At 38.1% G+C, this 26,879-nt stretch overlaps 1 protein-coding gene across 1 annotated transcript in view; it reads right to left on the reverse strand.

The window, feature by feature from the left end:
* Positions 1 to 6,829: 6,829 nt before the first annotated feature.
* LPL (lipoprotein lipase) overlaps positions 6,830 to 26,879 on the reverse strand; it is a 25,690-nt gene continuing 5,640 nt past the window's right edge. The window contains exons 3-12 of the mRNA XM_029283903.1: positions 24,871 to 24,952; positions 22,607 to 22,782; positions 19,970 to 20,149; positions 17,167 to 17,278; positions 15,098 to 15,331; positions 13,474 to 13,716; positions 12,253 to 12,373; positions 10,085 to 10,264; positions 8,903 to 9,007; positions 6,830 to 6,852 (exon numbers count right to left, since the gene is read on the reverse strand). Coding sequence (XP_029139736.1) covers position 6,852; positions 8,903 to 9,007; positions 10,085 to 10,264; positions 12,253 to 12,373; positions 13,474 to 13,716; positions 15,098 to 15,331; positions 17,167 to 17,278; positions 19,970 to 20,149; positions 22,607 to 22,782; positions 24,871 to 24,952 — 1,434 coding nt within the window. The 3' untranslated portion in view covers positions 6,830 to 6,851. The remainder of the gene's footprint in view (positions 6,853 to 8,902; positions 9,008 to 10,084; positions 10,265 to 12,252; positions 12,374 to 13,473; positions 13,717 to 15,097; positions 15,332 to 17,166; positions 17,279 to 19,969; positions 20,150 to 22,606; positions 22,783 to 24,870; positions 24,953 to 26,879) is intronic.

Below are 26,879 nucleotides of genomic sequence, written 5' to 3' on the forward strand. Positions count from 1 at the left end.
AAGCAATCTAGAACTAAGGAGAAACTTCCTGACAGTGAGAACAATTAACCAGTGGAACAACCTGCCTCCAGAAGCGGTGAATGCTCCAACACTGGAAGTTTTTAAGAAGAGACTGGACAGCCATTTGTCCGAAATGGTATAGGGTTTCCTGCCTGAGCAGGGGGTTGGACTAGATGACCTTCAAGGTCCCTTCCAACTTCTATTATTATTATTATTATTATTATTATTATTATTATTATTATTATTATTATTATTATTATTATTATTATTATTATTATTATTATTTTATCAGGCAAATTTTGCAAGTTTTGCAACTAGTAGACACATCTGGTTAATTCCCCAAATTATGAAAGGGTACATCTGCACATTCTGCTTAGCCCTTCACTAGTATAAGCTGCCCCATCTGAGGGCAGGAACAGGTAACTTCCACTCATCAGAAATGCACCCACGTTTTCCAGCTTTGATTCAAGCCTGCTCTTTCTGATCTGACCTGTCTTACACTGCTCAGAATGATCTGAAGACCTTTATTCTGCTGTCTTAAGCTATTCAAGATGGTCTCAAGACCTTAATTCTGTTCTAGTAGCAGCTCCAGCACCAACTGGCTGCAGTGCATGGCATGCAGCTTTTCCTAGTGGAGAGTCACTGCTCTGGGTTGCCATTTTGGCCTCATTTGCCAGGTCCATCTGCTAGTTGGCATTTGACATTTTTTTAGAATAATCTTGTGGTTGATCCAACAATTAAGTCAATTAACTATCTTTAACCCTAGAAGTTCATGATCTATTCAACGCCTTTATCTCCCAGTTGACACCCTTTTGGCTTCTACTCATGTGGAAGAAGCAAGTTCCTCTTCCTTTCCCACTCCCTATACACAATTCTGCAAAATTTCCTTTCCTCCCATCCACCCCCTTTTAAAAAAAAAACTAGTTTGAGTTCCCATTACTACTATGTTTCTAGGAAATTGAACTGTCAACAAGAATAGCATCCTTGCTACAACATTTCCCCAGGCCTATAGGAAAACTTAGAAACGGAAGACACTGCTCTTTGTTGCTTTATTACATCACACCAAAACAGGGAAGGTCTGCAATACTGGAGTGCCAAAAGACCTAATGTAGGAGGGATGTGTACCAACAGCTGGGAAAGCAAAAGAACTAGAGTTAATGACAGGGGTAGTCAACCTTGGCTCTTTTATGACTCGTGGACTTCAACTCACAGAATTCCTGAGCCAGCTAAGCTTAAATTGAAGTCCACGAGTCATAAAAGAGCCAAGGTTGACTACCCCTGGTTAATGAGGAGGGATTAATCCCTAAAAGGAGGCCAGGACTGATAGACCTGCTGAAACAGAGGCCAGCCAGTGAGGCTTCTCTCTCTTGCATAGATGAGAGAGACAAGAAACAGAGAAACAACCAATGGACCCCTCTACTCTACTGGCACTAACTCGCCCCCTTTGCCAACTCATTACAATCCAGAGTGGAATCTCTGAAGCTGATTTACAAAAGGAGTAGAACAAGAACCAGACTCTTTGGGTTCCAATATGGAATTGCCCAAAGACTAAATACTGTAAATCCCCTAATAAAATTTAGATCTTCTTCTTATCATTTCTCCCTCTCTGGTTTGTGTACACACACACACACACACACACACACACACACTTTAGGCTGGAGAAAATTGGCTTTATTTTTATTTAGTCTACATAGTACTCTCCCTACAGTATCTGCAGAAACTTGCCTGACTAGTCTAATAATTTTTAAATTCGTCACTTTTTCCTCACTTCACGTCACTACACCACTGCAACTCTCAGCACAATTTTCTTTTCCTTTTCTTTTTGAAAATGCAGAGATTTGAGCTGGGAAATGGGTCATGCTTTGAATTCTGTTATTTTATGTTGCAGACACGAGCTCCTCATTGGAGTTTAGTCACCGAAGGGAACCATGAAAGTCTGCATTTTATGCACAAAAAATATCTGCTTTCAGAGGCATATGCAAGGAGGAATAGATGGACTAACGCAGTGTTGTGGCATCACAATGCAAATTCTGGCCTTTTCCTACAGGCATTGTGATGTTGCATCTGTGAGCCAAAGAAGAACGCATTGTGTCGTAACACAAGGTCTTTCTGACCAGAAAAGCTATTTTTCTGCTCCGCTGCCTGATCTTAGAATTAGGCTATGAATTCTAACATAGGGTGTCAGAATTTTTGCTTTGCAGTAATGGCAAATTGTAATAAATAGTATCCATTTCAGACTGCATCTACAAAGATGGTCTGCCGTAGGAAAACATCCTTCTTCTTGGTCAGCACCAAATGATCATCCATGTATATTACAAACTAGGAGGATAGCTGATGATGGTAATTATGATAATCATATGTAGGGAAGTTGTTCTCTTAGTGCAGTGATGGCGAACCTTTTAGAGACCGAGTGCCCCAAAACTGCCCCCCATCCCATCCCTGCTCCGCCCTGCCCACTGGGCTACCCTCCACCTCCATGGCCCACCACAGATCACCCAGGCAGCCCAGCAGCGCCGTGGCGGCCACACCCTCTGCCCATGCCCTGCAGCATCATCTGCGCATGATGGGGCGCAAGGGCAGAGTCTTGTCCCCGCTGCCCGGCTACCATGTTCTTGGCTGCGCTGCTTCATGTGGGCCGCGCCCAGGGGCGACTCTCCTCCGGGAGGGCTACTGGTGAGGAAGGGGCCTTGGGAGGAGACAGAGCTGGGGAGATGGTGCGTGTGCCCACAGAGAGGGCTCTGAGTGCCGCCTCTGGCACCCGTGCCATAGGTTCACCACCACTGTCTTAGTGGTTTTCAGCTTAGCAAATGGTGTCTAGGTTTCATACATTGGAAGGAATTATATATGTAGCAATCAGCTTTTTTGGAAAACTAGATAACAAATTAGATCTTTGTGTTCTGAGCTTGGTTGTTTTCTTGCAGACATCTCATTACCAAACAAGGTAACTATCAGTGCTAGAAGGGAGTGGGGCTTGCTCTAATTTTATACACTAGTGCTTGCCCTGTCAGTGCTGGTGGGAATGGATTCGGTGGTGCCTTGATTAAGTTGTTGTTTATTGTTAGCTTGTTTCTCTGAGCTGGTGGTTTCTTGATTGGGGTATTATTTGCTCGATGGTTGATCTAGTATTAATCTTGGTGTTAATCTCTGCTCATGTGGGTGTTCATTTTTTTGTTTTCATTTTTAGCTTTTGATTGTTCTTTAGTGATTTGACCTTTCTTGGTCAGGTCACTGAGAGTTCTACTAAGGAAGATCTGGATGGAAGATCTCCAGCTTAAATTAAATTCCATTTGTAGATTCATCTTACTTTAAACAAGAACTTCCACTTAACACAATACATGCAGATTCACAGTCAAAAACTGCACTTGAGACTTATTCCTTATAATCACTTTTCTTAATTTGACTACCCACATTGATAACTTAATGTTATCACTTGCATGCTTTAATGGACAGTTCTCAGCCATTGACATTTTCTCTTGAACTACTTGTCAGGGGTTATGGAGAGGTAGAGTCTAAGACAGGGGTCTTCAAACTTGGCCCTATTATGACTTGTGGACTTCAACTCCCAGAATTCCTCAGCCAGCGTGGCTGGCTGAGGAATTCTGGGAGTAGAAGTCTACAAGTCATAAAAGGGCCAAATCTGAAGACCCCTGGTCTAAGATAATAAGGCTTTCACCATGTCTTGGCCACCAGGGGGATGCAGGGGTGAGACAAAGAATGTGCTCTGGCCCCTGGCTATGGCAGATGTCCTACAGATCTCTGCAGATCACCAGCAGTCCATGGCCTACACCAGTGATGGCGAACCTTTTAGAGACCGAGTGCCCAAACTGCAACCCAAAGCCTACTTATGCATCGTCGGGTGCCGGGGTGTGTGGCCCATTGGCTGGGTGTGGCCAATTTGGGTGGGCGTGGCCCATTGGGTGGACGTGGCTGCGGTGGTAACAGCAGACTGGGTGGGATTAAAAAGTTCAATCAATCAATTCCAACTTTGCCATTGACTGATTGATTGAACCTTTTTTTTTTTTGCACATGGCAGTGGAGGCCTAAAGCGAAAAGGTTTTATAAAACCCAGCTGAAGGCCTAGGACTGGGGCAACGGCGGGCGTGCCCACAGAGAGGGCTGAGTGCCGCCTCTGGCACCCGTGCCATAGGTTCGCCACCACTGGCCTACGCGTTGAGAATGACTACTACAGAGGATGTAAAAGAGCAACACCCAAGTCTCATGCTGTACTAAATACTATAGGAGCATATTGGGGGGGGGAGAAAATAATTTACATGCAGCTAAGGCAGGATAATGAGAACACAAAAAGGTTGTACTTTATACTTCTAAAGGTTGCTGAATTGCTTTTCTGCAAATCCAAAGGATCATTATTACAACACTGCTGAGATCAGCTCTTTAAGATGTCAGCAATGCAATAGCAAACAAGGCTAACTGGGGACCAGAGAAGGTGTCTGGCCACCTGGGCCTGAAATGGCCATTATGCACCTCATAGATTCATCCAACTACAGGGGTGTATAGCAATCCTAGCATATATTCTACACACCCTGCAGCTATAATTGGATGATGCCACTTTTAAGCAGGGGAACTTTTCTCTAACACCCAGTGCAAGTAAGGATGACTCAAATCTGTCTCATTTTTGAGCTGGTGATGAGATAAAAAGGAACATGACCAAAAAAAAAAAAATGTTGTTGCATTTAATGCAGTCAGATGCCAAAAAGATAAAAGGCCCAATGTGTATGCACTGTTGGGATTTATGGGGATCCCAATTTCAAATAGATAATGATAGATTTATTTTTTTTCCCACTAACATGCTCTCTTCTGGTTCTGCAAATATAGCAAATCATTCCAGCAATTTTACTAACAATGGCTTATTTCTTTTAATGCTTGCGAATGTCACTTATATACAAAGTAGAGATGTCTTGAAAGAACAAATGATCATTGCAGTTTTTTCATGTAACATATTCGTGTTCAGAAACCTGTGTCACCAAAGTCTATAAATGAATATAGCTTTAATTACTTCAGCAATATATACAAACTAACTTTTACATATATACACAAATATATTTTACAAATAAATAGAAACAATTAAAGTCAAGATATATCTTCTCATATATAAAATTCCATTTGGTGATCAAGTGCTGCTGTTGGCATTGTATTTGACTTTGCATTAAAAATCTTCAACTTGTTAAGAAATTGTCTTTTAAACCTCATTCCTGAGAAATTGGCTTCATCCAGAAGAAATGATGTACATCTTTAAAGATATTCCTTCGGTGTTCACTTGTTTTTCTTGCCTGAATGAAAGAGCTATGTGCAGGGAAACCATCTCAATAAAGAAGTCTTAAAAGTATTGCATGTAATTTTTGCCACGCATTTGATAACTTTTTTTTCCTGTAGTAAGAGATAATGTATTTGACAATCAGGTGCTAAAGTGGCAGTATCTAAGTTCAGGCACATCTATGTTTTTATGTATCTTCACAGAAGTAAAAAATTATCTTTTTTTTTTAGGATACAACTTACTAAACCACTGTGAATATAATTGGCTGCAACTTTGAAAGTCTTGAGATTTTGATTAAAAAATTAAAATGAACTATTTTAAACATGCCAATAAATATCTGTATCAAATATCTCTTTTTGTGTGTACTTCCTGATTCAACAAAATATTTGTGTATTCTCCAAAAGTGAGAGTTATAATACTACATCTTCATATGCTTACATTACTTTAAAAAATATATTATTTTCTAACTTAGAAACAACAGTGTCAAAAAAGAGGATTATTATTTGTTTGGGATATGGATTTGTGAAAGTTATAGGTTTAATTGTCATCACTGTCCGCAATCAATACAGTAATTTTGTGTAAAAAAAATTGTTATAAGTAATATTTCTACCATTTTTATGATACTGCTGCGCCTTTTTTATGGATAGTCATTTGATAAAGATGCATATGTTTAATATAAATGCATTGGATTCCTTTTTAAAGGAAAAGCATGAGATGCTATGTAGGTATTTTCTCCTGTGGTGAATTTATTGTCATATAAAGAGATTATGGATCGCTAAGTGTTTCCTAAATTTAATTATTTACCTACTGTGAAACAGCTTACTCTGGAATCTTTCAGACCTACAAAACATCATTATTCATATATATCTATTGTGGCTTGTAAGCATTTATTGAATAAAAAGTCTAAATATTGCTCTTAATTGCTTATAAAAGTAATTTATAGCCAGCCAAAGCTCCAAAACTGCAAATATCAGCTAAATGGACGTTGCACAGCAAAACGTCCACTTGTAGAACTTAAAAAACAAAACAAAACCAAAAACCTTAAACCAAATGCATGTAAAAATAAGCAATTCTTCAATAAATAGGTTTTTTTATACAAGTGCATTATAAAACAAGAAAGTTGGTATACAAATTATTGACGTTTGTTCCAAATAATACAAAAATCACCATCTGTGAGAGAATTCTTCTTAATTATAAAAATAAAGTTGGTTTATGTAGGTTTTGGTATATGCTGAGATGATCCAGATTTGGAGATCTATCTGTAGAAGTAGGTTTTACATACACGCTGCTCACTGAATCAGGAATCAAGTGTGCATTCAGATGTTGATCTGGATAAAGATAATGTCCATCTGCCCTTTTTTCCAGTCAGATGTGAATTTGAATGTATATTGCTAGTCGTATTCAGGCGAAACCAAATCAAGATTTCAGTCCGGGTGAATAATTCCTAGGGCAGTGTCAGCTGACAGTTTTATAGAAGATAGATAATTATGTCAGTAAATCATTCCTGTTTGGTCAGCACTCTGGAGAATTTCCTTCCCAAAATAGAATGTCTTCACTCATTCATTATCCTGGCCTGGTCTCTAAAAAGAAAAATACTTTTAAAAATCTCAATAGTTGACACTACTTCCTAAATCAATTGGATTGGTGACTTCAGACATCTAGTTCAGTAATCTGATGGGATAGCAACAGTAAATTTCTTTAATTTAAGCTACCGTATTTGCCCAGACGTTGGGAAGTGTCATTCTATCAGTATTCAACTTCCTTACTAAACTCAGTTTTCTTCTGGGAAAAAACTCTAGGCTACTGTTTCTGAAGTGCTTAGGATGCAATTTAATGAGTCATCCATATGTTCCATTCTAAGGAACACAAGCCACCTTTCCTTGAGCAAGATGTAAGATTAAAGGTTTCTGTGCATTTTGCATTTGCAAACCCTGCAGGAGTTCAACAAATAAAGCAAAACAAAGCATATAGGAACAGTGAAATCAATTAACTGCTCTGAGATGTGAAGTGTAATGAATACTAATATAGAGAGCCTTTCTACCAAGTTTTTATAACCCTGCTTTACAAATCTAATGGCTACATAGTCACAGTACAAAAAAAAAGTAGATAGCAAAACAGAACTTTATACTCCTAAATATCCGTTCTCAAATAAATATGGTTACTAGACGTGAGGTGCAAATATCCAGTTCAGCCACTAAATGGCAGCAAAACAATGCAGAAAACTCCCAACTCTTTGCTGCGGTCTAGAGGCCTTTTGTATTTTTGCTGCCCAAATTTGATAGCTATACTAACAAAAGACTTGTCACTCTTAGAAATAAAGCACTTGTGGGGATAAATATTAATAAGGTGATTGATTAATAACAAATTACAAATTCTATCTGGATTCCTCTAAATTCCTTCAAATCTCCAAGCAATCAGAACAGTGTGGAGATGCAAAGTACAGAATATATTTTTTAAAAATCACAGGGAAAATAATATACTTAAATCCCTATCCTTCCTACTCATTCTCTACTACAAATACATCGATCACATCCCTGTATTAGCATTATGAGAGAAAAACTTTTGGCTAGTTCTCTCACGTGCAGAATTCTGTTCTCAGAAGTGGAAGGGCTTCATCTGCATCAGTCTTCATACAAAGACTCTTTATGGCATGAACAGTGGCTAAACGTGAGACACAGAGATCTAGTGAAATATATTTTCTATCTCTCCTGGAATTTGCAGAAAACATTCAAGTCCTTTGTTACCTCCCTAAAATCTAGATTCTAGAACAGGCATGTCAAACTTGCGACGTCACACGACGTCGCACAACGTATCGGGCCAGTTTTGCCATTGCCGGCAATGGGGTGGGCGCGGTTTCCACGTGACACGGGCCGGCAGTTTGACACCCCTGTTCTAGAACAAGCAATACATTCCTAAGGAGAGAAGCTTTATGACATTCTGCTGAAGTTCCGATCTAGCTTCAACATTTCCTATCATGGGTTCAGGTGTCTATTTAGCTGCCTCTTTTGTTTCTTAAGAAATTATTCAGGCTTTGCTAAGAGCAATATATTCTGTGAAATTAATGCCTGCAGGAGAGACAGGGATGCCTTGTATCTACTGCATTTTATGATTGACAATGGATTCTCTTCTTCTAATTACCTAGTTTTAGAACTAAGTTATACATCTAGCGCAGACATGTCAAACTCGCAACGTCACGTGACATATCGGAATTTTCCCATTGCCAGCAATCGGGTGGGCACGGTTTTGTCGTGACACGTCCGGCCCGCGGACCGGCAGTTTGACACCCCTGATCTAGCAGAACCATTCAGCTCAGCTTTTCTTTCCCAAATGCAGGTGGAATACTATAGTTTGAATAGGATCTCTCCATAAAGTTGAGAGAATATCCTGAACACATAAAGCTAGCATGTTAGAGGAAATTGTTAATTTCCACTATAACTCTCTAATGTTCACATGGTTTATATACAGAATTCCCTCTATCACTCCAACCCAACCTGCAGCAGAAAGACATCAGAAACAGAAAGCGTGTCACACAATGTTCTGTCCAAAAAGCCTGCTTCTTACTATTTGACAACTGCAACGATGGAATGAATTTTCAGGGGTGCACTGCATAGTGAATGAAAGAATTCTTACCACGAATCTGTGTCATTATGTTTTTTCTTATTACATCTCAGAAATTCTGCAGCTTCACCCCCTTTTTGGAGGAAAGAAGATCCATTCTGTGAGCAGAACATCAACCTATACAATAAACAGAACTGCTGAAGTAGCTGTAAACTCATCTTCTAAAAAGTCATATTTCATTATCTCAACTGTATCTAAAATAGAATTTCTGACAAGGCATTAACTGATTGGTTAGTCCAAAAATTAAAAAAAAACAATATCTACTATGTCTTTATAATATTAATTTGTAGTCAGGTGAGTATTTAGCAGATATGCCTATCAGAATTGAACTGTGAAGGTGAGCCATTACAAATAGGAAACCATTACTATCAAATCAATCATAGCCTACAAGCAAAATAAGATCTATAAATATATGCAGAATCAATAATTCAATCTAATTCCATATATTAAATAACAGAAAATGCCAAAGTGCATAATGTACCACATTTCTGAAAAAAAAACTAGACATATTTCAAGGCATTTATTCTACAGCTTCTCCATCAGTTTTTGTAATTCTGGATCAATTTTACTATTCAAGAAAATTTCTCATCTTTCCATGTAGACCAAGGCAATTACAAGGATATTGGTATTACTATAATATCTCTGTACCATGGGATTAATAAGGGTATCCTGTATAAAAGTTATTTCCAACATCATTTTTGTTACTTGTTTACTATATACTTAGTACTCTAGAGAACATAGCATTATTTCTAAGATACAACTGAGGATTAGAAAATTCTCATATTGAATCATAGTATTGAAAGGGAGAGTATTAGTAGCAGTAACAAATTAAAGGTCAGTGTTATTTATAGTGATTCAAAGATCCTATGTGAGTTGAAACTAGAGCACTGTGGTTGTGGAATAGGGAATAGTCATGTACTCTTCTTTGTTGTACCTTCTCCCATTAGTATGAGCAAGCTGTCAATGGAGAGAGGGGGCAATGGAAAACATTCTCCTGCATGAAATAAGTGCCTTGATTAAGGAAGAACACCCACTGTAATTCTCCAGTTTTTTTTATCATTAATTCATATGGGATTATCTTTCAGAAAACTCAGCATACAAATGAACCCAAGAGAGAACAAACAGATAATCAGTAACCTTGGATGGTGACAAAATGATTGACTGCAGAAAATAAATAAATAAAAGTAAACTTACTTTTTCTGGGTTTCTCCAGCTTTGATTCTGACTACTCGTATGCTAAATTCAGGGGTATCCCACCATCTAAAACTGAAAAAAGATTCTTTTTCCCACTGAAGTTTTACTATAAGCAGTTCTCCAATATCAACTTCGGTACATACCAGGAAGGAACTTGTTTTGTTAGTGGAGATCTCAGGCCTGGTTTTAAAAAATAAAATAAAAAATACAAGTTCAGTCAGTGCTTGTCTTCAACTCACCTCAGAATCTTATTCCTTTATCAGAGAACATGAAAAAAGGTTTTCATTCAGAAGACATAACAAAACCTTTTAATTCAGAAGCAGCAAAATCCTATAATGAGCCACAGTGGCACAGTACTGCAAGCTACTTCTGTTGACTGCCGGCTGCCAGCAGTTCGGCAGTTCAATTCTCACCGGCTCAAGGTTGACTCAGCCTTCCATCCTTTCAAGGTCGGTAAAATGAGGACCCAGATTGTTGGGGGCCATATGCTGACTCTGAAAACCGCTTAGAGAAGGCTGTATAGCATTGTGAAGTGGTATATACCGGTAAGTCTAAGTGCTATTGCTATCATAAAAATGATACCTTCCTTGTAAATCCAGAGAATCCTGATGGCCTGTTAAGGACCCAGATGCCATTTCCAACATCCTCCAACTCTTGATTCTTACCTGCTAAATTTCAGATATATCAGCCCAGCCTTTCACATACTGTCCTCCATTCCACCACTATTGTCTCTCCTGGTTTCTCTAACCCTATATCCCTCCAACTTTCTTCCCCGTCAGCTGAAAAGCCCTCCAAGACTTCTCTTTTCCTTAACAGTTAATGCTCTCCTTCCATCTCAAGAAGTTCATAATGATATGAGTTACTTAATTAATTGAAATATTGTTTTGACCTGACTTTTTGATGTAGACTCACTCCTTTTCAGAGTGATAGCCCTTGGCATGCCAGTTAAAGGCTGAAGCAACTCGTGACCCAAGCAAAGTTGGCCTCCTATTATAAATCTTCCTTTCCTAACTCTCCAGATATGACACCACTCCAACTCTAGAGATTGCTGGAAATAGAAGAGCTGAACTCTCAAATATATTTGGAGAGGACTGGGTTGGGAAAGTTGGTATAATCTTCACAGTAGCAATCATATAAAGTCAAAGGGAGATATCTTAAGAAGCATCAATTTTACTTATTCGTCCAATTCATATAGCTGCTCATTTCACAAACATGTGACTTTGGGCAGCTTACAACAATTTTTTTTCTCAGTACCAGCCCTCTTTTTTCCAGATCACTTTCATCCAGACAAGCACATGCCCAATATAGAAGCTGACAGCACAACTATGGGTGACTGCAAACTGAGACAATTCAGATTAAAACATGCAACTGGTTAATCCCATTCTTTATTAGTCCTGCTAGATCCCATTCTACCTCCAGCATGAATGGTAAGTGCCAGTATGCTCACAGACCAATCCCTTATATACTTTTAATTCCCAAAAAAATTTGGGAGGCTAGAATGTAGCAATAGGCTTTCTTAGGAAATAGCCGATTTTCAACGAGGGAGCATCTCACCAGATTGCCTTTTAGCAAATGATTAGTTTGTAACACATGATCATTAAGCGAATCTTCCATACTTATTTTTTTTTAAGGGCTACTATTATTGCCACTTAGCTGCTTGCCTTTGTAATGCAAAAGGTCTAATCTCAGGTTCATGAGATGCACATTTTATTTGCTTCACCCAAGCAGAAGTGCATAATGGGAAGTCACCATTTGTACAACTTTCTATATACAAATGTACATTTCCCAAACAGAGCAACTGAATACAATCAATTTGTCCTTCTTTGTGCTTACAGGGCGTGTCAAAAGCCTAAATATTATCTCTTTTTTACACTTACTTGAAAGGAAGTGTAAGAGAAAAGGGATGATCATTCACTTTTGTATAATATGCAAAAAGTTATCTGAGAACTCCTTCTAAAACACACTCGGAACAATTAAATGGAACAAAATGTACCACATCCTTTAGTGAAAACCCACAATCTGCACACATGCAGGAACCATTATCAAATGATTCTGCAAGCAATTTCTGCAGCCAATAGGAAGAGATTTTTTTTTAAAAAAGTCTAGCTGCCACATAATGCGACAGTATATTAATAAATGTGTAGGCAACTGTTTCAGCTGATACTCACATTACAAACGGTATGTCCTCACTTTCCTTCTTGGTGCCATAAAAAGAAATAAGAAATGGCTCGTTTCTCTTGGTAATGTTCAATTTTCCAAAAAAATGTACCTTGACCTGGAAATGAAAGACTGAGAGCAAAAGATGAAAAATATTGTTAATAAATTCTGCCAGTTTTGGTTTGGAAGATAGTACTTTTATGCTTAAGCATGCAAAGTAATTTTATAGACAACATTTCATAAGTTTAAAAAACCCTAACCCTAACCCCAAAATAATTTCAGATAATCTGCAAACAGAAGGGGATGGTATAAAGTGCTGATAGTCTCCCATCTAATTTCCCACAACGTTTGAAGATCAGATCAAATATTATTTGGGAATTCTGTACTGCAATACTAAGTATGATTGTATGAGATAAAGGAATTTCTTCCTATTACAACTGATTAATTCTAAGTATAAATTATCTAATTCTGCTGTAATGTAAAAAGGATTCAGTTATAAATCCGAATGGTCTCTTATTATGAAATATTTGCCCCCCCAAATATTTATTGTATGAAAATAACATTGCTAATTTAATTAATAGCACTGCAAATAACAACAGCATCAAATAACATCTGCCTATCGCAGGTCCTTGGGAAGGACTCAGGTAGATAAAAATGCCAAATCCAGTCAAAACAGCTGGCTGCGCAACAACCATAATAATACATATGAATATATTTATTCATAGATTCTACCCTAACAATTCTTAGTTAGGACTTCAATTAAGTTTCTACCAGTCTTAGATTGTGAATCTAACTGTAGATTACTCTCACATAACAACCTAATATCAATAATGGATAGTCTCATCAAGCCTTAGGAATTGATACTGACTATTCTGGGGGAATCCTGTCTCAGAAAATCTGTATTCGTTTACAAAAAAAATCAGGTCATGGGATTGATATTAGAACTTATTATGCACCTGAAAAATACAAATGTATCACATTTGACATGAACTGCTTAATTTTCAATTTCAGTAGTAGGATTTATTAAAAACAAGTGCATAATTTGAATCTAATAAGTCTATCGTTCTTAAATTTATAATGAACTCAGACTTTAATCAAGCAAAATGTTATTATTTCAATGAGGTCTGTGCAAGAGTCCTTTCTGGTTCAATTTGTTCTGAAATTAGTTTGTTTTCACATGTTATATTACGGGCAGTAACCTAAAAATAAAAGTTTTGCAGCAGATCAAATACCTTTATAAGGCGCATATGCACGGGTCTTTAAATACATTTTGCTGATCCTCTTGTTTCCCACTCTTTTGACTTCATACCCTAAATTGTTGCAACGATTCTTTCGGCAGCTCAAGCAAAGCCCTCTTTCAAATGTTTCTTTTGAATTGCATCGATACGCCATGATGGGTTTTTCTTCATACAAGAGGGAATCAATGAAGAGGTGGATGGAGCGTTCATGAGAGCATTTTATCAGCTGATCAGATTCTTAGGGAAGAAAAAACAACATAAGCCGCACTGTACAGAGACGTATTTCTATTGTTCAGCAATTACGATAAGCAAGTCTGCGTCAGATGTTCTCTAGTATAACAAATTTGGTGAGAATTCTCTCACCCTCTGAAAAATACTTCAGTTGTGAAGCTAGTGTTCATTTTTAGTCACACTGAATGCCATTGTTTTCCTTCACTGCTTCTTCTTCAGTACTATTTCACCCTACCTGGCTGCTATTTCTCCTGTCCTGCATTAAACCTCATCAACAGTGTCCTCCAATTAGGAATTATACAATACTGCTGATCATAACCACAATGATCTATAGCTCATTGTATTTGCTAGATAAGGAAGAAATTAAGGAGAGTCTAGATTAGGCATGGAGAACTATGGGCTTTTTTATGTGAACTTCAGCCATTCTGGAAGTTCACAGATTGTAAAAGGGTCACTGTTCCCCAACCCTGGTCTAGACTGAATATTTGAGCATAATAGTGGGTATGTATAACTGACTACACATAGATAAGCACAACCTATAATACAGTTTACATGCTACACATAGTGGACCAGCTATCACTACAGCTGAAGTTATCATATGCATGCAATGAAAAGTGAGCAGAGCACTAGCACATGACACCTCTTGTGTATCTCTGCAGTACTCCCTTACTTTTAATCTTCTGTAACTTGAGAAGGGATATTAGTCATAGATCAATACAAGTAGTCCTCAACTTATGACCAGTCACTTAGCGACCATTCAAAGTTATAAGAGCCCCCCCAAATGTCCTTTCAACATCCCCCCCACATAGTCACATGATCACATTTTGAGCGCTCAGCAACCGCCCCACGTTTATGGCTGTTTGCAGAATCTCACAGTCACATGAATGCGATTTATGACATTTTTTTGCTGGAAACTGGTATTTAATTACTATTTGTGCCCCCCCCATCACCCATTGCGGACAAGAGGTTACTTAATGGCTGAGTCCTTCAACAACCACTGCAAAAAATGAAATTGGGTTGGTCACATGATGACCCGCTAATAATCAGCAGGATTAATGACTGTAATTCCAAGCTCATACACAGCATACGTGAGCCACAGGTCAAGGACTACCTCTAATCCCTGAGGTAAACAGATAGTTTAATGGGGGGGAGAGGAAGCCCTGCTTAATTTGGACCCAGTGTGAGCAAACCTCTGGGCCACCTGAGGAACAAAAATAAAGACAAACTCCTTCATTACTAGATGTTTCCATAATGAATCTAAGAAAGGAAAACAATTCTGAACAGAACTAACGTTAAGTCATGAATAGCGGTGGCCACAGAACCTTCCTGATATCATTGTCCTTGTAGTGGGGGTGGGGGGCAGGGGCATTCAGATTTGAAAACTTACCTTGGAAGCCTTTCTGGGCAATCAGGCGCAGGGCTTCAGCTAAATTGCAACCTGGCTGGAAGCCACCTCCGTTGGGATAGATATCAATGTGGCCCACCGGCTGCTGTATGCCAATGCTGCGATCTGGGGAGCCTCTGATGAAAGTATGCAAGACGTCTACAAAGACGGCATCGTCTGGAGAAAGGCGCCTGGATGCCTCAGCATATTCAAAGAGGGGCCCAGCAGGATCTAACCCTAAATGCGAAGACAAGCGTAAAAGAAAGAGACACGTTATTTGGATGCCCTGGGCAGCATCGTGATGAAAAATTGCAGATATGGTCCATATTTTTATTCACTATCGGTGCCAAAATTCCTGTCAATATTATTGGGTTTTACAATGCTCTCTGGTAAATGAGAAATTTATTTATGTTTTGCCTTTATCCTTTCGGTGAATAACTTGAGTCGATTAACGTGCCTAATGTTCCTCCCTCCTCCTATTTTCCCCACAACCACCATGAGAGGTAAGCTGGGCTGAGAATGTGTGTCTGGTCTCAAGTCATCCAGCTGGCTTTCATCTTTAAGGTGGGATTAGAACTCCTGATCACCTAGTTTCTAGTCTAGTGCTTTAAGCACTACACCAGGGGTAGGCAACCTTGGCTCTTTTATGACTCGTGGACTTCAACTCCCAGAATTCCTGAGCCAGCATGGCTCAGCTTGGAAACCTCTCTCTTTCCCCTCAGCATGGCTGGCTCAGGAATTCTGGGAGTTGAAGTCCACGAGTCATAAAAGAGACAAGGTTCCTCACCCCTGCACAACACCAAACTGTTGTCCTGAAAAAACAAGGAAGGAAGGAGGCAGGCTGTAGTTTTAAAACAAACAAGAACTCAGCTACAATTAGGCTGTGCCCAAAATAGCAGGCAACACTAGAATAATCAGTCAACGTGAAGCCTAAGATATTATGTCCCCCCCAAAAAAAATCTTTCATAAAAATATAGGTAATCCTTGACTTACAACCATTTACTTAGTGACCAAAATTACAACAGCACTGAGAAAAGTGACCTATGACCATTTTTCACGCTTATAACTGTTGTGGCATCCCCGTGGGTCATGTGATCTAAATTCAGACTGTTGGCAACTGGCAGGCATTTATAGTGGTTGCGGTGTCCTGGGGTCACACGATCACCTTTTGTGACATGCTGACAAGCAAAGCCAATGGGAAAACAAGATTCACTTAACAACCATGTTACTAATTTAATCAATGCAGTGATTCACTTAAGAACTGGGGCAAGAAAGTTGTAAAACGGGACAAAATTCACTTAACAATGGTCTTTGCTCAGCAATGGAAACTTTAGGCTCAATTGTGGTTATAAGTCGATGACCAGCTGCAGTGATTTGTTTATTGATCTTTTGCTGTATTATACGCAAAGCAAGATAAACACTTTAACAGTTTAGTGTCGTTTCAAAAAATTCAAATATAAAGAAGTTAAAAGAAAAAAAAATATGAAACGTTTCACTGATATAGAACGAAACCATGAAAGGATCATGCAAATGTTACATAAATGCTTTAAATATTTCTGAAATGTCAAGCACCTCTTCTAAAAAAAATCAATTTCCAGCATTTATAAATGAATTGCACGATTGTCTGCAAAGGCAGTTAATTCCAAAGTTATAATTAAGGTCTCAAATAAGTATTCACTTAAACAAAAAGCTTAAGATTGCCATCCAAAAAGCTTATTTTGCAGGTCATGTGTTGCTTTCATAAAGGCAGAAATCCTCAGTTCATAAATCCCACTGAAGCCAATGACTTCCCAGGGCAAAGACTGCCATTAAGGCACTTACTTTTTTGTGTGTTTTTGTTTTTTAATTTTGAGAAGGAGGAGGAGGAGGATTTGTAACATACAATGGCTCTTTAGAATCTTGAAGGAAAAGCAATGGTATGTATGCTGGAAAAAGCAGAGTTTTCATTAGCTCCTCATTTTATAATAGCTGCTATCGACTTATGCCAGGATTCTAAAATATTTAGTGCTTTGAATGATCCACTGTATTTCTCCTTCTATTTATTATTCTAATAGCAATGATGATTTGCTTACCTGTAATTCTATTAATCTTTCTGTTGGTCAGGCTTCCAGCAATGCCAGCAACATGGGCACCGAGGCTGTATCCCAGCAAATGGACATTGCTGAGAGAATAACTGAACTGCTCCTGAGAACAATCGTTTTTAGAATATTAAGGTTCAAGTGCAAATTTTAACTTGCTTATTATTTAAAAAACAAATGACCAGTTTCACTTCAAGAACAAAAATATTATAGTAACAGCAGGAAATTTGCACACTTTTATATAAAACGCAAATACGTAAAAATCTATGTAAGACAGCTAAGGGACAAAACGTGAGAGCAGCAAAAGAAAAGTGGATTTAAAAAAAACAAAAACAAAAAGGATGTTATGCTTAAAACATTCAGAAAGGCTTCTAAAGCCAGAGATACATTTTTCTGAATTATTGATAACTCAGCCTTCTCCATCAACAAGATGGAACACATTTTTTTTAAAAAAAAAGTTTAAGTATAAATACAACGTTTAAAAACGGTATCATAACAAAAAATAAATAGAACAGCAGCCAGAAAAAAAATATAATCCAGCAGTGTTCAACATCCTGCCCAAAGGCTTTATTTGTAAGAAGAGCATTTATTGGCAAAGATACTAAAGGAAGATAGGCATTTCTGGTGAAAAAGTAATAATTTATGTTTTAAAAAGAAAGATGGATGGATTTGGAGATGGAGATACAGAGAGAAAAAATTTCCTAGAGATACTGCATAACGGATAACGTTAACAAATTTGTACATTTATCCTCATGTGGGTTGTGGCTCAAGGGGAACCAAGCTCCATTTACAGCCTGTTTTTCTGCAAAATGTAAAGTATGGGAACTAGCCTAGCCTCATGTTTACTCTCCATTGAAAGTGGTACTCAATTTGTGGCTCTGTCCCACCTGCCCAGATGAGGAAATGGGGAAAGAAGGCCACCTAGTAACATTTTAAGTGAACTTCCCAAGGCCTCCTCCAATCTTTTGTGCGTACTCTCAACAGCCATAAAAAAAAAAAATCACTGTCTCCTTTCCAAGAATCAGCACCACGCCTCATTGCTCCTAAGAACTGAATTTCAGATGAAGATCTAAACAGAGAGATAGTTCTCCACTCCACGTCATTTAAAGGTATTAGTTGATCAAATTTATATGGCTGCCCGTTCACAAGAAATGACTCTGGGGGTAGCTGGTTGCATCCAAAATTTACTTGAGAACAGCCTCATGCATTCAGAAGGCAATTTGAAGGGACTATATATTATCATGATGGAAGTAGGGAGACTGCAAAAGAATGCATGGAGTTAAGCAGCAGTGTATTAAGAATACTTGCACAGATAGTTTCCAACATAGCCATACATAGCTTGAAAAAAGACACAGCAGCTTTAACAATCCATAGCAAGCTGTTCCATATATTCCTGTCTGTTTCAAGGCCCTCTTTTAGAGGCTTTGGACAGCCCTAATGTAAGAATGTGAAGAACAGCAATATATTCATCACTACCCAGCAGAGGGCACATTTGGCACATCAGGAATGAAAAAATCACTCTAGGTCAAAGATGTCCCGAGTATATAAGTGAACATTCAGCTATCTTCATTCCTTAATTACAAAACTGATACTTAAAAGACTTGACATCGCTTGCATTTAATACAGGCAGTCCTCAACTTATAACAATTCGTTTAGTGACTGTTCAAAGTTACAATGGCACTGAAAAAATGACTCGTGACCATTTTTCATACTTACAACCACTGCTGCATCCCCATGGTCACGTGATCAAAATTCAGTGGCTTGGCAACTGGTTCATATTTGTGACGGTTGCAAGGCCATGGGGGTCACGTGATCCCCTTTTGCGACTTTCTGACAAGCAGAGCCAATGGGGAAGCCAGAACAGCCGCAGTGATTCACTTAACAACGGTAGCAAGGAGGTAAAATGGGGCAAAACTCACTTAACAAATGTCTCACTTAGCAACAGAAATTTTGGGCTCAATGGTGGTCATAAGTGAAGGACTACATCAATTTTCCAACCATCATTATGGACACTGTTTCTCATAAAAAATAGTAGTGTCAGTGCAAGTATTGCTAACAAAACTTTTCAGGCAAGAGCTGGAATATGAATGTTTGGATGTTTCCACATATTAAAAATAAGAATTAACAGAGAATAACAATATTATGGAACTATCTATATTACATATGTTAGCATATATTTCATATGCCAGATACCCGGCAGACATGTTTTTCCCAATGAGAAAGCATTCCATCATGTAATTCTCACTAGCGGGTACAGCACGGCAATAGATCCATCATGAGAATCCACCTATTCTACTTTGGAAACCTTCACAAACAAATTGGAGATATACTGACAGTAAAAAATAACTGCTCCATCCTGAGTTATGGCAGATCCTGCCACAAATCCCCTTTCTTCACCACTCCACAGAAATGAGGAACAAAATAAATTGCTTTTCACTCCAAGGCCTTATTGCATGCAGTATGCATTTTGCTAGCCACATAATGGGAGTGCCGAAAAGGCATCAAGCCACTTTTCCCCTTAAAAGTGCAAGAGCAAGAAGGGTCATGAAGCAGAAAATGGACCACCTATTAAGGTCCATTTAACTTTATTTTTTTTAAAAAATGGCTAAGTACAGTTTCAAATACAGTTCAGCCAGAAATAAATATAGCTAACATTGTGGAATCAAAACCCCAAGGGCTGTTTTTTAGCAGGCTCTAAGTTCCTCATTTTGAAATGCCCTTATCTTGGATTCTAGGTATTCATCACTTTTAACTCTCGAGATATTGTGCTGTACAGAACTTGCAAACAGATGCTTACCTCCATCCAATCAACGAATGCAGCAAGATCTTCTCCCACCTCCTTTGTAAAGTATGCAGACGTTGTATAATGCAAACTGGCTCGAGCTAACCAGTTAACCACAATGACATTAGAATCAGGTTCCCTGTTGTACAGTGCCCTCACCAGCTTAGGAACCCAGCTCTCATACATGCCAGTCACCTAGAATACGATACTCTATGTCAGTCTATAATATTAACCTCAAAGGATAGATATTAAGTACATTTACAGAGATAAGAAATATAATCATCGAATAGTTTCAAAGTAAGTAACCATAAGCAACCATAAACAAGCTTAGGAGTGCATTGATAGTAACCTTGTCCAATCTGGTGCTCTACAAATGTAGCAGACTAAAGCTTCCATACATTTCTATGTTAAGAGTTTATGGGAATTGTTCAAAACATATGGAAAATATCCAGCTGGGAAAAGCTGCCTGGGCGTATTATATTTTAATCCATAAAAGATTAATCCTTTGATAGGAAATTCACCGCCACAACTTTTGCAAAGGCCAATATCATTATATATTTATTGCAAAATGGAGAACTAGTGAATTATGCCTGCCTTTCCAAGTAACCCCCATGCTGTTGTGGCTATTTGAAGGGCATTAGAAAATCAATTGTGTGACAAAAAGCAAAATATTGTGGTTTTTTTGCTGAGGAGTACTAGCAGTTTTAAGGAAATACAGGGGAGAGGAAAATGAAGAAGACTTTAGAAAGAACTGAGAGGATTTGCACTGAATGTATCTAAGTTGAGCAAAGCACAACTGTTAGTTTTCTTTTAACTTGTGCAGACCTTGGTGTGAAGAAGCAAGTTATGTGGCTGCTGATTGTAGATGATGACCAGGCTGAGCCCTAGTGAGGGGTCCCTTCACGCCCACAAGAGATTCAAGTCCATTCTTTCTTGAATTACATGGACTTTTATCTACTGACAATCTGCCTTGACTGTTAGTAGTTCAGATTCTTGGAATGAACTAGAATGGATTAAAACTGTACTCATTTGAACAATCTTGGTTCCCGATTTTTTGCACCTGACACTTATTTAATAATAATAATTACAATTATTATTTTTTATCCCGCCTTTTAAATATATAATTAAAAAGTGATAAACATAGCTAATACCCCTGTCTCCTATTTCTCCCATAACAAACCATAATTACTATAACAAAGAACCCTGCTGGGATAATGCTCAGGTCACTTGGACCTAAACTTTGGAGAACATAAAGTTTAAGAAATGCAAATGTGTGTGTTATGTTAGCAGCTAAAAAAAAAAAAAAGGATTAACGAACAACATGGATGTCGAATGAGCTCCAAGTTTCTTTACCATTCTTACTGCAAGACTTCCTAATATTAATGCTAGCCTCAAGAAAATGTTCCCAAGCTGCAGGGAATGGCTGTAGTGCAACAGCAGTGTTTTTTGCTTTACAAGAAGACAATCCTGGTTTTAATCTCTGGCTTTTCCAGGTAAGCCTAGAAAAGATCCAGCTTCCATTTCCCTATGTCAAGTCTGCCCTTTGGAACTTAGGACAATCTCTCAGTGGCCCTGGTCATTTAGTTCTTCCCAGAGAGGAAATGCTACAAAGATTTCCCTATTAAGGATTCATGTCTTGCTTAAGTAACAAGGTCTTCCCAACTCCAATGTTTTTCATTGCTCCCCACGCAATATGGCTTCTAGTTCTCGTCATGAATAGAATTGCCTGGATCACCTTTACAGCTATGTCCCATTTAGCGTGACAGCTTATCAGATTTCAGCACTATTGAAAAAAAGAATACTAGGACAGATGGCCTGATGCAGCAAAACAGTTGTTTTTTTTGTAAGAGTTATGATCAAATTGTGATGTTTAAACTAAGGTTGGAGTTGCTTTAAAAAAAACACATATTATAATTTCCAAACATGATCCAGAAGACAATACAGGTAGTCCTTAATTTATGGCCAATTCCTTAGTGATCAGAATTATGATGGACACCCCCCCCCCCCCCCCCAAATGAGACTTATAACAAGGATTCAAATCTCTTGACGTCTGGGGCCCCTCACAGTCATGTAAAAGGATTTTGGGTGCTTAGCAACAAACCTACATTTACAGCCATTTGTAGCTTGTGGTCATGTGACCACAATATTTTCTGATGGAAAAGGCACTTACTTTCCGTTTCTGGAAAAATTTCCCATAGTGAACTATGGGTCACAGGGATTGCTTAATGACTGCTACAAAAAAGTTGTAAAATTGGATCTGGTCATGTGATAAGCCAATTTATGACCATCATGGCTTATGACCAAAATAGTGGGTTCAATTACAGTCATTAGTTGAGAATTACCTATAGAGCTTAAAAGGCTACCCATTCCAGAAATGAACTGACTATAAGTAAAAATGTATGGCAATTAATTTGTTGGTTTTTTTAAAAATCATTATTTGGTCTCTGTTCACATCAGGCTAACTAAGAGCCTTTAGTGCAGGGGTCTTCAAACTTGGCCCTTTTATGACTTGTGGACTTCAACTCCCAGAATTCCTCAGCCAATGTGCCTGGCTGAGGAATTCTGGGACGTGAAGTCCACAAGTCACAAAAGGGCCAAGTTTGAAGACCCCTGCTTTAGTGAATAGCTATGCAAATGTTTGACTCCTCTTACCGTCCATCCATGTATAACCACAAAAGTTTTACTGGTATGATTGAAGTTGCAATCTGCTACACTTCTTTCCTGTCCAGGAACTAGGTGACAAATGTCTTCATCAGGCTTTTCAGGTATTCTTAAAGAAAATTTACTCTCAATACCACTGAAGTCTTTCTCGTTTTCAATAATGTTTCCTGAAGTTAAAAAAAGAAAGGGAATTTTTAAGTGGTATGAAAGAAAGGAACTGTCAGCAAATAACATGAATAGCCTATTTAAGATTCTCCCTGATATAGAAATCAATAAAATAAGTAGGAAGCTAAGTGATTCAGCACTAATAGTGATTTATTAGCATCCCCAGTAGCATCAAACAGGGCACAGATGGGCCACCAAAAGAACTGTTTATCCTAGTACATCTTTGATACAGATTTCTGCAGTGGCAGCTAAAAAGACAAACAAGCCACCTATTTTATTGATTCTTTAAGTTTCCATACAATGAAGTTAAGCAAGAATATTATTTTCAGATGACAGAGGGCAGGAAAAGTCACAATATAATACCTATCATTTTATTTTATTACAGTAAGTTCAGCTCTATATTGCTTATGAGCAGTTTATAAACACTTCCAGTTTATGCCTAAAGTATTCCTTCTGTTAGATGGGTGTTTACTGATACATTTCTTTTCACCATAAATTTTATACAGACCTTAATTTTTAGCCTTCATCATTAGCTTCCATTTAACTGTTTAATAAAAGCTGAGGCAAAAAAAGCAGAAAATATTACCATACCATATTCAAGAAGTGGCACAAAATGGCTTTTTAACAAATTTACTCAGTTTAAACCAATTTTGAAAGATTTTAATAAAATATTGTGGATTTGCAATACGCCATTATTAATTGTTACTGTGAATATATTTTATGTAACAAATATATTTCCTATTGGAGTACGTTTTGATTATGGTACGGATGGTGAATGTCATCAGAAGCAAAGCAAATTTGCCTGCAAGATTATGTAATAGTTGATTAAACTCATTCCACATTTCAGTCAAAAAAATGGTCCGTAAGTTGTCCTGGCACCCTTTTAAGATATGCTTTAAAAACTTGCATTTACATTTGACACAACTTGTACAGCACTCGGACAATAATAAGAACATTAAACACCAGCTACATGCAACATGTGGGTAAATTAATCTACAAAATGTCCACTTAAAAAGAGTTAAAGTAGCAGGATAAGAGAAAACCCAATACTTTGGAAACTACCATTAGTTAAGAATTATTGTTTGTTTTGATGAAAGGCAACTTTATGGTCTCCCTAGATATATATATATTTACAAGAAGTTAGCAGTTGGGTACAAGCAATCATGACAAAGAACTAGCTTTGCTTGCAGAAGTTATACTTTACATAGAGCAACCACAGGTGAGAATACAATGGTTCCTGTGTTATGACTTACTTAAAATAAAAATCAGTGTAATGAGTGCTTTCATATTAAACTTCACGTAGAGAGGGAAGGAAGGAGTTGATTTATGCATTTCCAAGATTGTTGAAAGCCAAAGGTTTATTGTACTTCTCATGAGGTCTCTGTTCAATAAAGGTAAGTAACCTGTGACAAAGCTGAAGCTATTTTGAATCTATCCCATATAGATGAAAAGCTGTCCAGGCACTTTTCAGCAGGGATAAAGAGAAGTACAATGAATCGAGGTCCTTGGCACTAATGATGCTACCTAGTTTGGGTGATGAAACATCTGCAAGAAATCAACCAAGCTCAGAGAGCACCAAGGACCCCTCATTTCAACCCTAACTTACAAATATTCTCCTTTATTGGTACAATGAATCAGCCCAATTTTGCCTTTTCATTTATGTATCACACCCTGAGTTCTATTTCCTAATATACTAAAGAGTCCCATAAGTTGATTTTTTGAATCCATCAACAAAGTAAATCTTTGCAGCCATCAAATAGATATGTCACATACACAAACTATTATTTACCAGGCTGCCCACACTGAATACCTTACAAAGGTGTTGGATTACAATCTTTAGGCTATTTGATAATGATAAGTCATAACACTCCTGGAAAGCACTAAGTCGGGAAAGACTGTGCAAAATATTGCTCTTTTACAAAGATTAGAAAGCATTTTAACATAATCCTCACGGCCACAGTCTGAATTGTTTTCTGAACAGGCAAACCACAAACTCATCCCTTAGTTTTCTAGGTAACACATGTCCTACTTGGTCTAGCTCCATCTCTCAAATATTTGTTCATCTTTTGGTAACACAAATGTCAACAAACCTGCACTGCTTATTACTCGATTTTGCATTTGATGTATAATTTCCATGGTGATGTTGCAACACGCCTGAAATGCATTTGTGAACTTCAAAGACAGCAAAAACAAAATTAAAAATAAGGCAATACTGAATTTGCACACAAGAATAGTAGTGCCACTCTCAATTTGTTTGAGGTTTTGCTTAATAACAAAAAGACAAATTGCTTGTAAAAGATTCTGGGGATAAGATATGCATGCACTAATTTTAAATAGCTTTCCACTGCAAATTCATTCGAATTCCTAACACTGAGCCAGTATTAAAGTAGGCTGACATGTCAACTTATCTCACGTATTAGCAGTGCTGGAGGATATTCATTTAATATACAAAGCAATCCAGACATCAGGACATAAGCAACTTTACCACAGCAATAGGTCTGGCAGGAGAGGCAGATTACAGATCCTGTCTGCTGAAGAGTTCNAAAATGTTCCCAAGCTGCAGGGAATGGCTGTAGTGCAACAGCAGTGTTTTTTGCTTTACAAGAAGACAATCCTGGTTTTAATCTCTGGCTTTTCCAGGTAAGCCTAGAAAAGATCCAGCTTCCATTTCCCTATGTCAAGTCTGCCCTTTGGAACTTAGGACAATCTCTCAGTGGCCCTGGTCATTTAGTTCTTCCCAGACAGGAAATGCTACGAAGATTTCCCTATTAAGGATTCATGTCTTGCTTAAGTAACAAGGTCTTCCCAACTCCAATGTTTTTCATTGCTCCCCACGCAATATGGCTTCTAGTTCTCGTCATGAATAGAATTGCCTGGATCACCTTTACAGCTATGTCCCATTTAGCGTGACAGCTTATCAGATTTCAGCACTATTGAAAAAAAGAATACTAGGACAGATGGCCTGATGCAGCAAAACATTTGTTTTTTTGTAAAAGTTATGATCAAATTGTGATGTTTAAACTAAGGTTGGAGTTGCTTTAAAAAAACACATATTATAATTTCGAAACATGATCCAGAAGACAATACAGGTAGTCCTTAATTTATGGCCAATTCCTTAGTGACCAGAATTATGATGGACACCCCTCCCCCCCCCAAAAAATGGGACTTATAACAAGGATTCAAATCTCTGACGTCTGGGGCTCCTCATAGTCATGTAAAAGGATTTTGGGTGCTTAGCAGCAAACCTACATTTACAGCCATTTGTAGCTTGTGGTCATGTGACCACAATATTTTCTGATGGAAAAGGCACTTACTTTCCGTTTCTGGAAAAATTTCCCATAGTGAACTATGGGTCACAGGGATTGCTTAATGACTGCTACGAAAAAGTTGTAAAATTGGATCTGGTCATGTGATAAGCCACTTCATGACCATCGTGGCTTATGACCAAAATAGTGGGCTCAATTACAGTCATTAGTTGAGAATTACCTATAGAGTTTAAAAGGCTACCCATTCCAGAAATGAACTGACTATAAGTAAAAATGTATGGCAATTAATTTGTTGGTTGTTTTTTTTTAAAAAAATCACTACTTGGTCTCTGTTCACATCAGGTTAACTAAGAGCCTTTAGTGCAGGGGTCTTCAAACTTGGCCCTTTTATGACTTGTGGACTTCAACTCCCAGAATTCCTCAGCCAATGTGCCTGGCTGAGGAATTCTGGGAGGGGAAGTCCACAAGTCACAAAAGGGCCAAGTTTGAAGACCCCCTGCTTTAGTGAATAGCTATGCAAATGTTTGACTCCTCTTATTTATTTATTTATTTATTTATTTATTAAACTTATATGCCGCCCTTCTCCCAACAGGACTCAGGGCGGCTTACAGCATATTAAAACAATACAAATACTATCCCCAATAAAAACCAATTAAAAACAAATATTTAACCGCTGTGTTACCATTAAAATTCTAATTAAAATTGTCCCTATTTAAAATTCTCCCTAGGCCAGACCCGCTTGCTGGAAAAGCCATGTCTTGAGGGCGCGGCGAAAAGATAGGAGATCCGGAATCGTCCGGATCTCGGGGGGTAGTTCGTTCCAGAGGGTGGGG

This window comes from Protobothrops mucrosquamatus, unplaced genomic scaffold (assembly GCF_001527695.2).
Source record: "Protobothrops mucrosquamatus isolate PMUCROS unplaced genomic scaffold, P.Mucros_1.0 scaffold270, whole genome shotgun sequence".
In the NCBI taxonomy this organism is placed as follows: Eukaryota; Metazoa; Chordata; class Lepidosauria; order Squamata; family Viperidae; genus Protobothrops; species Protobothrops mucrosquamatus.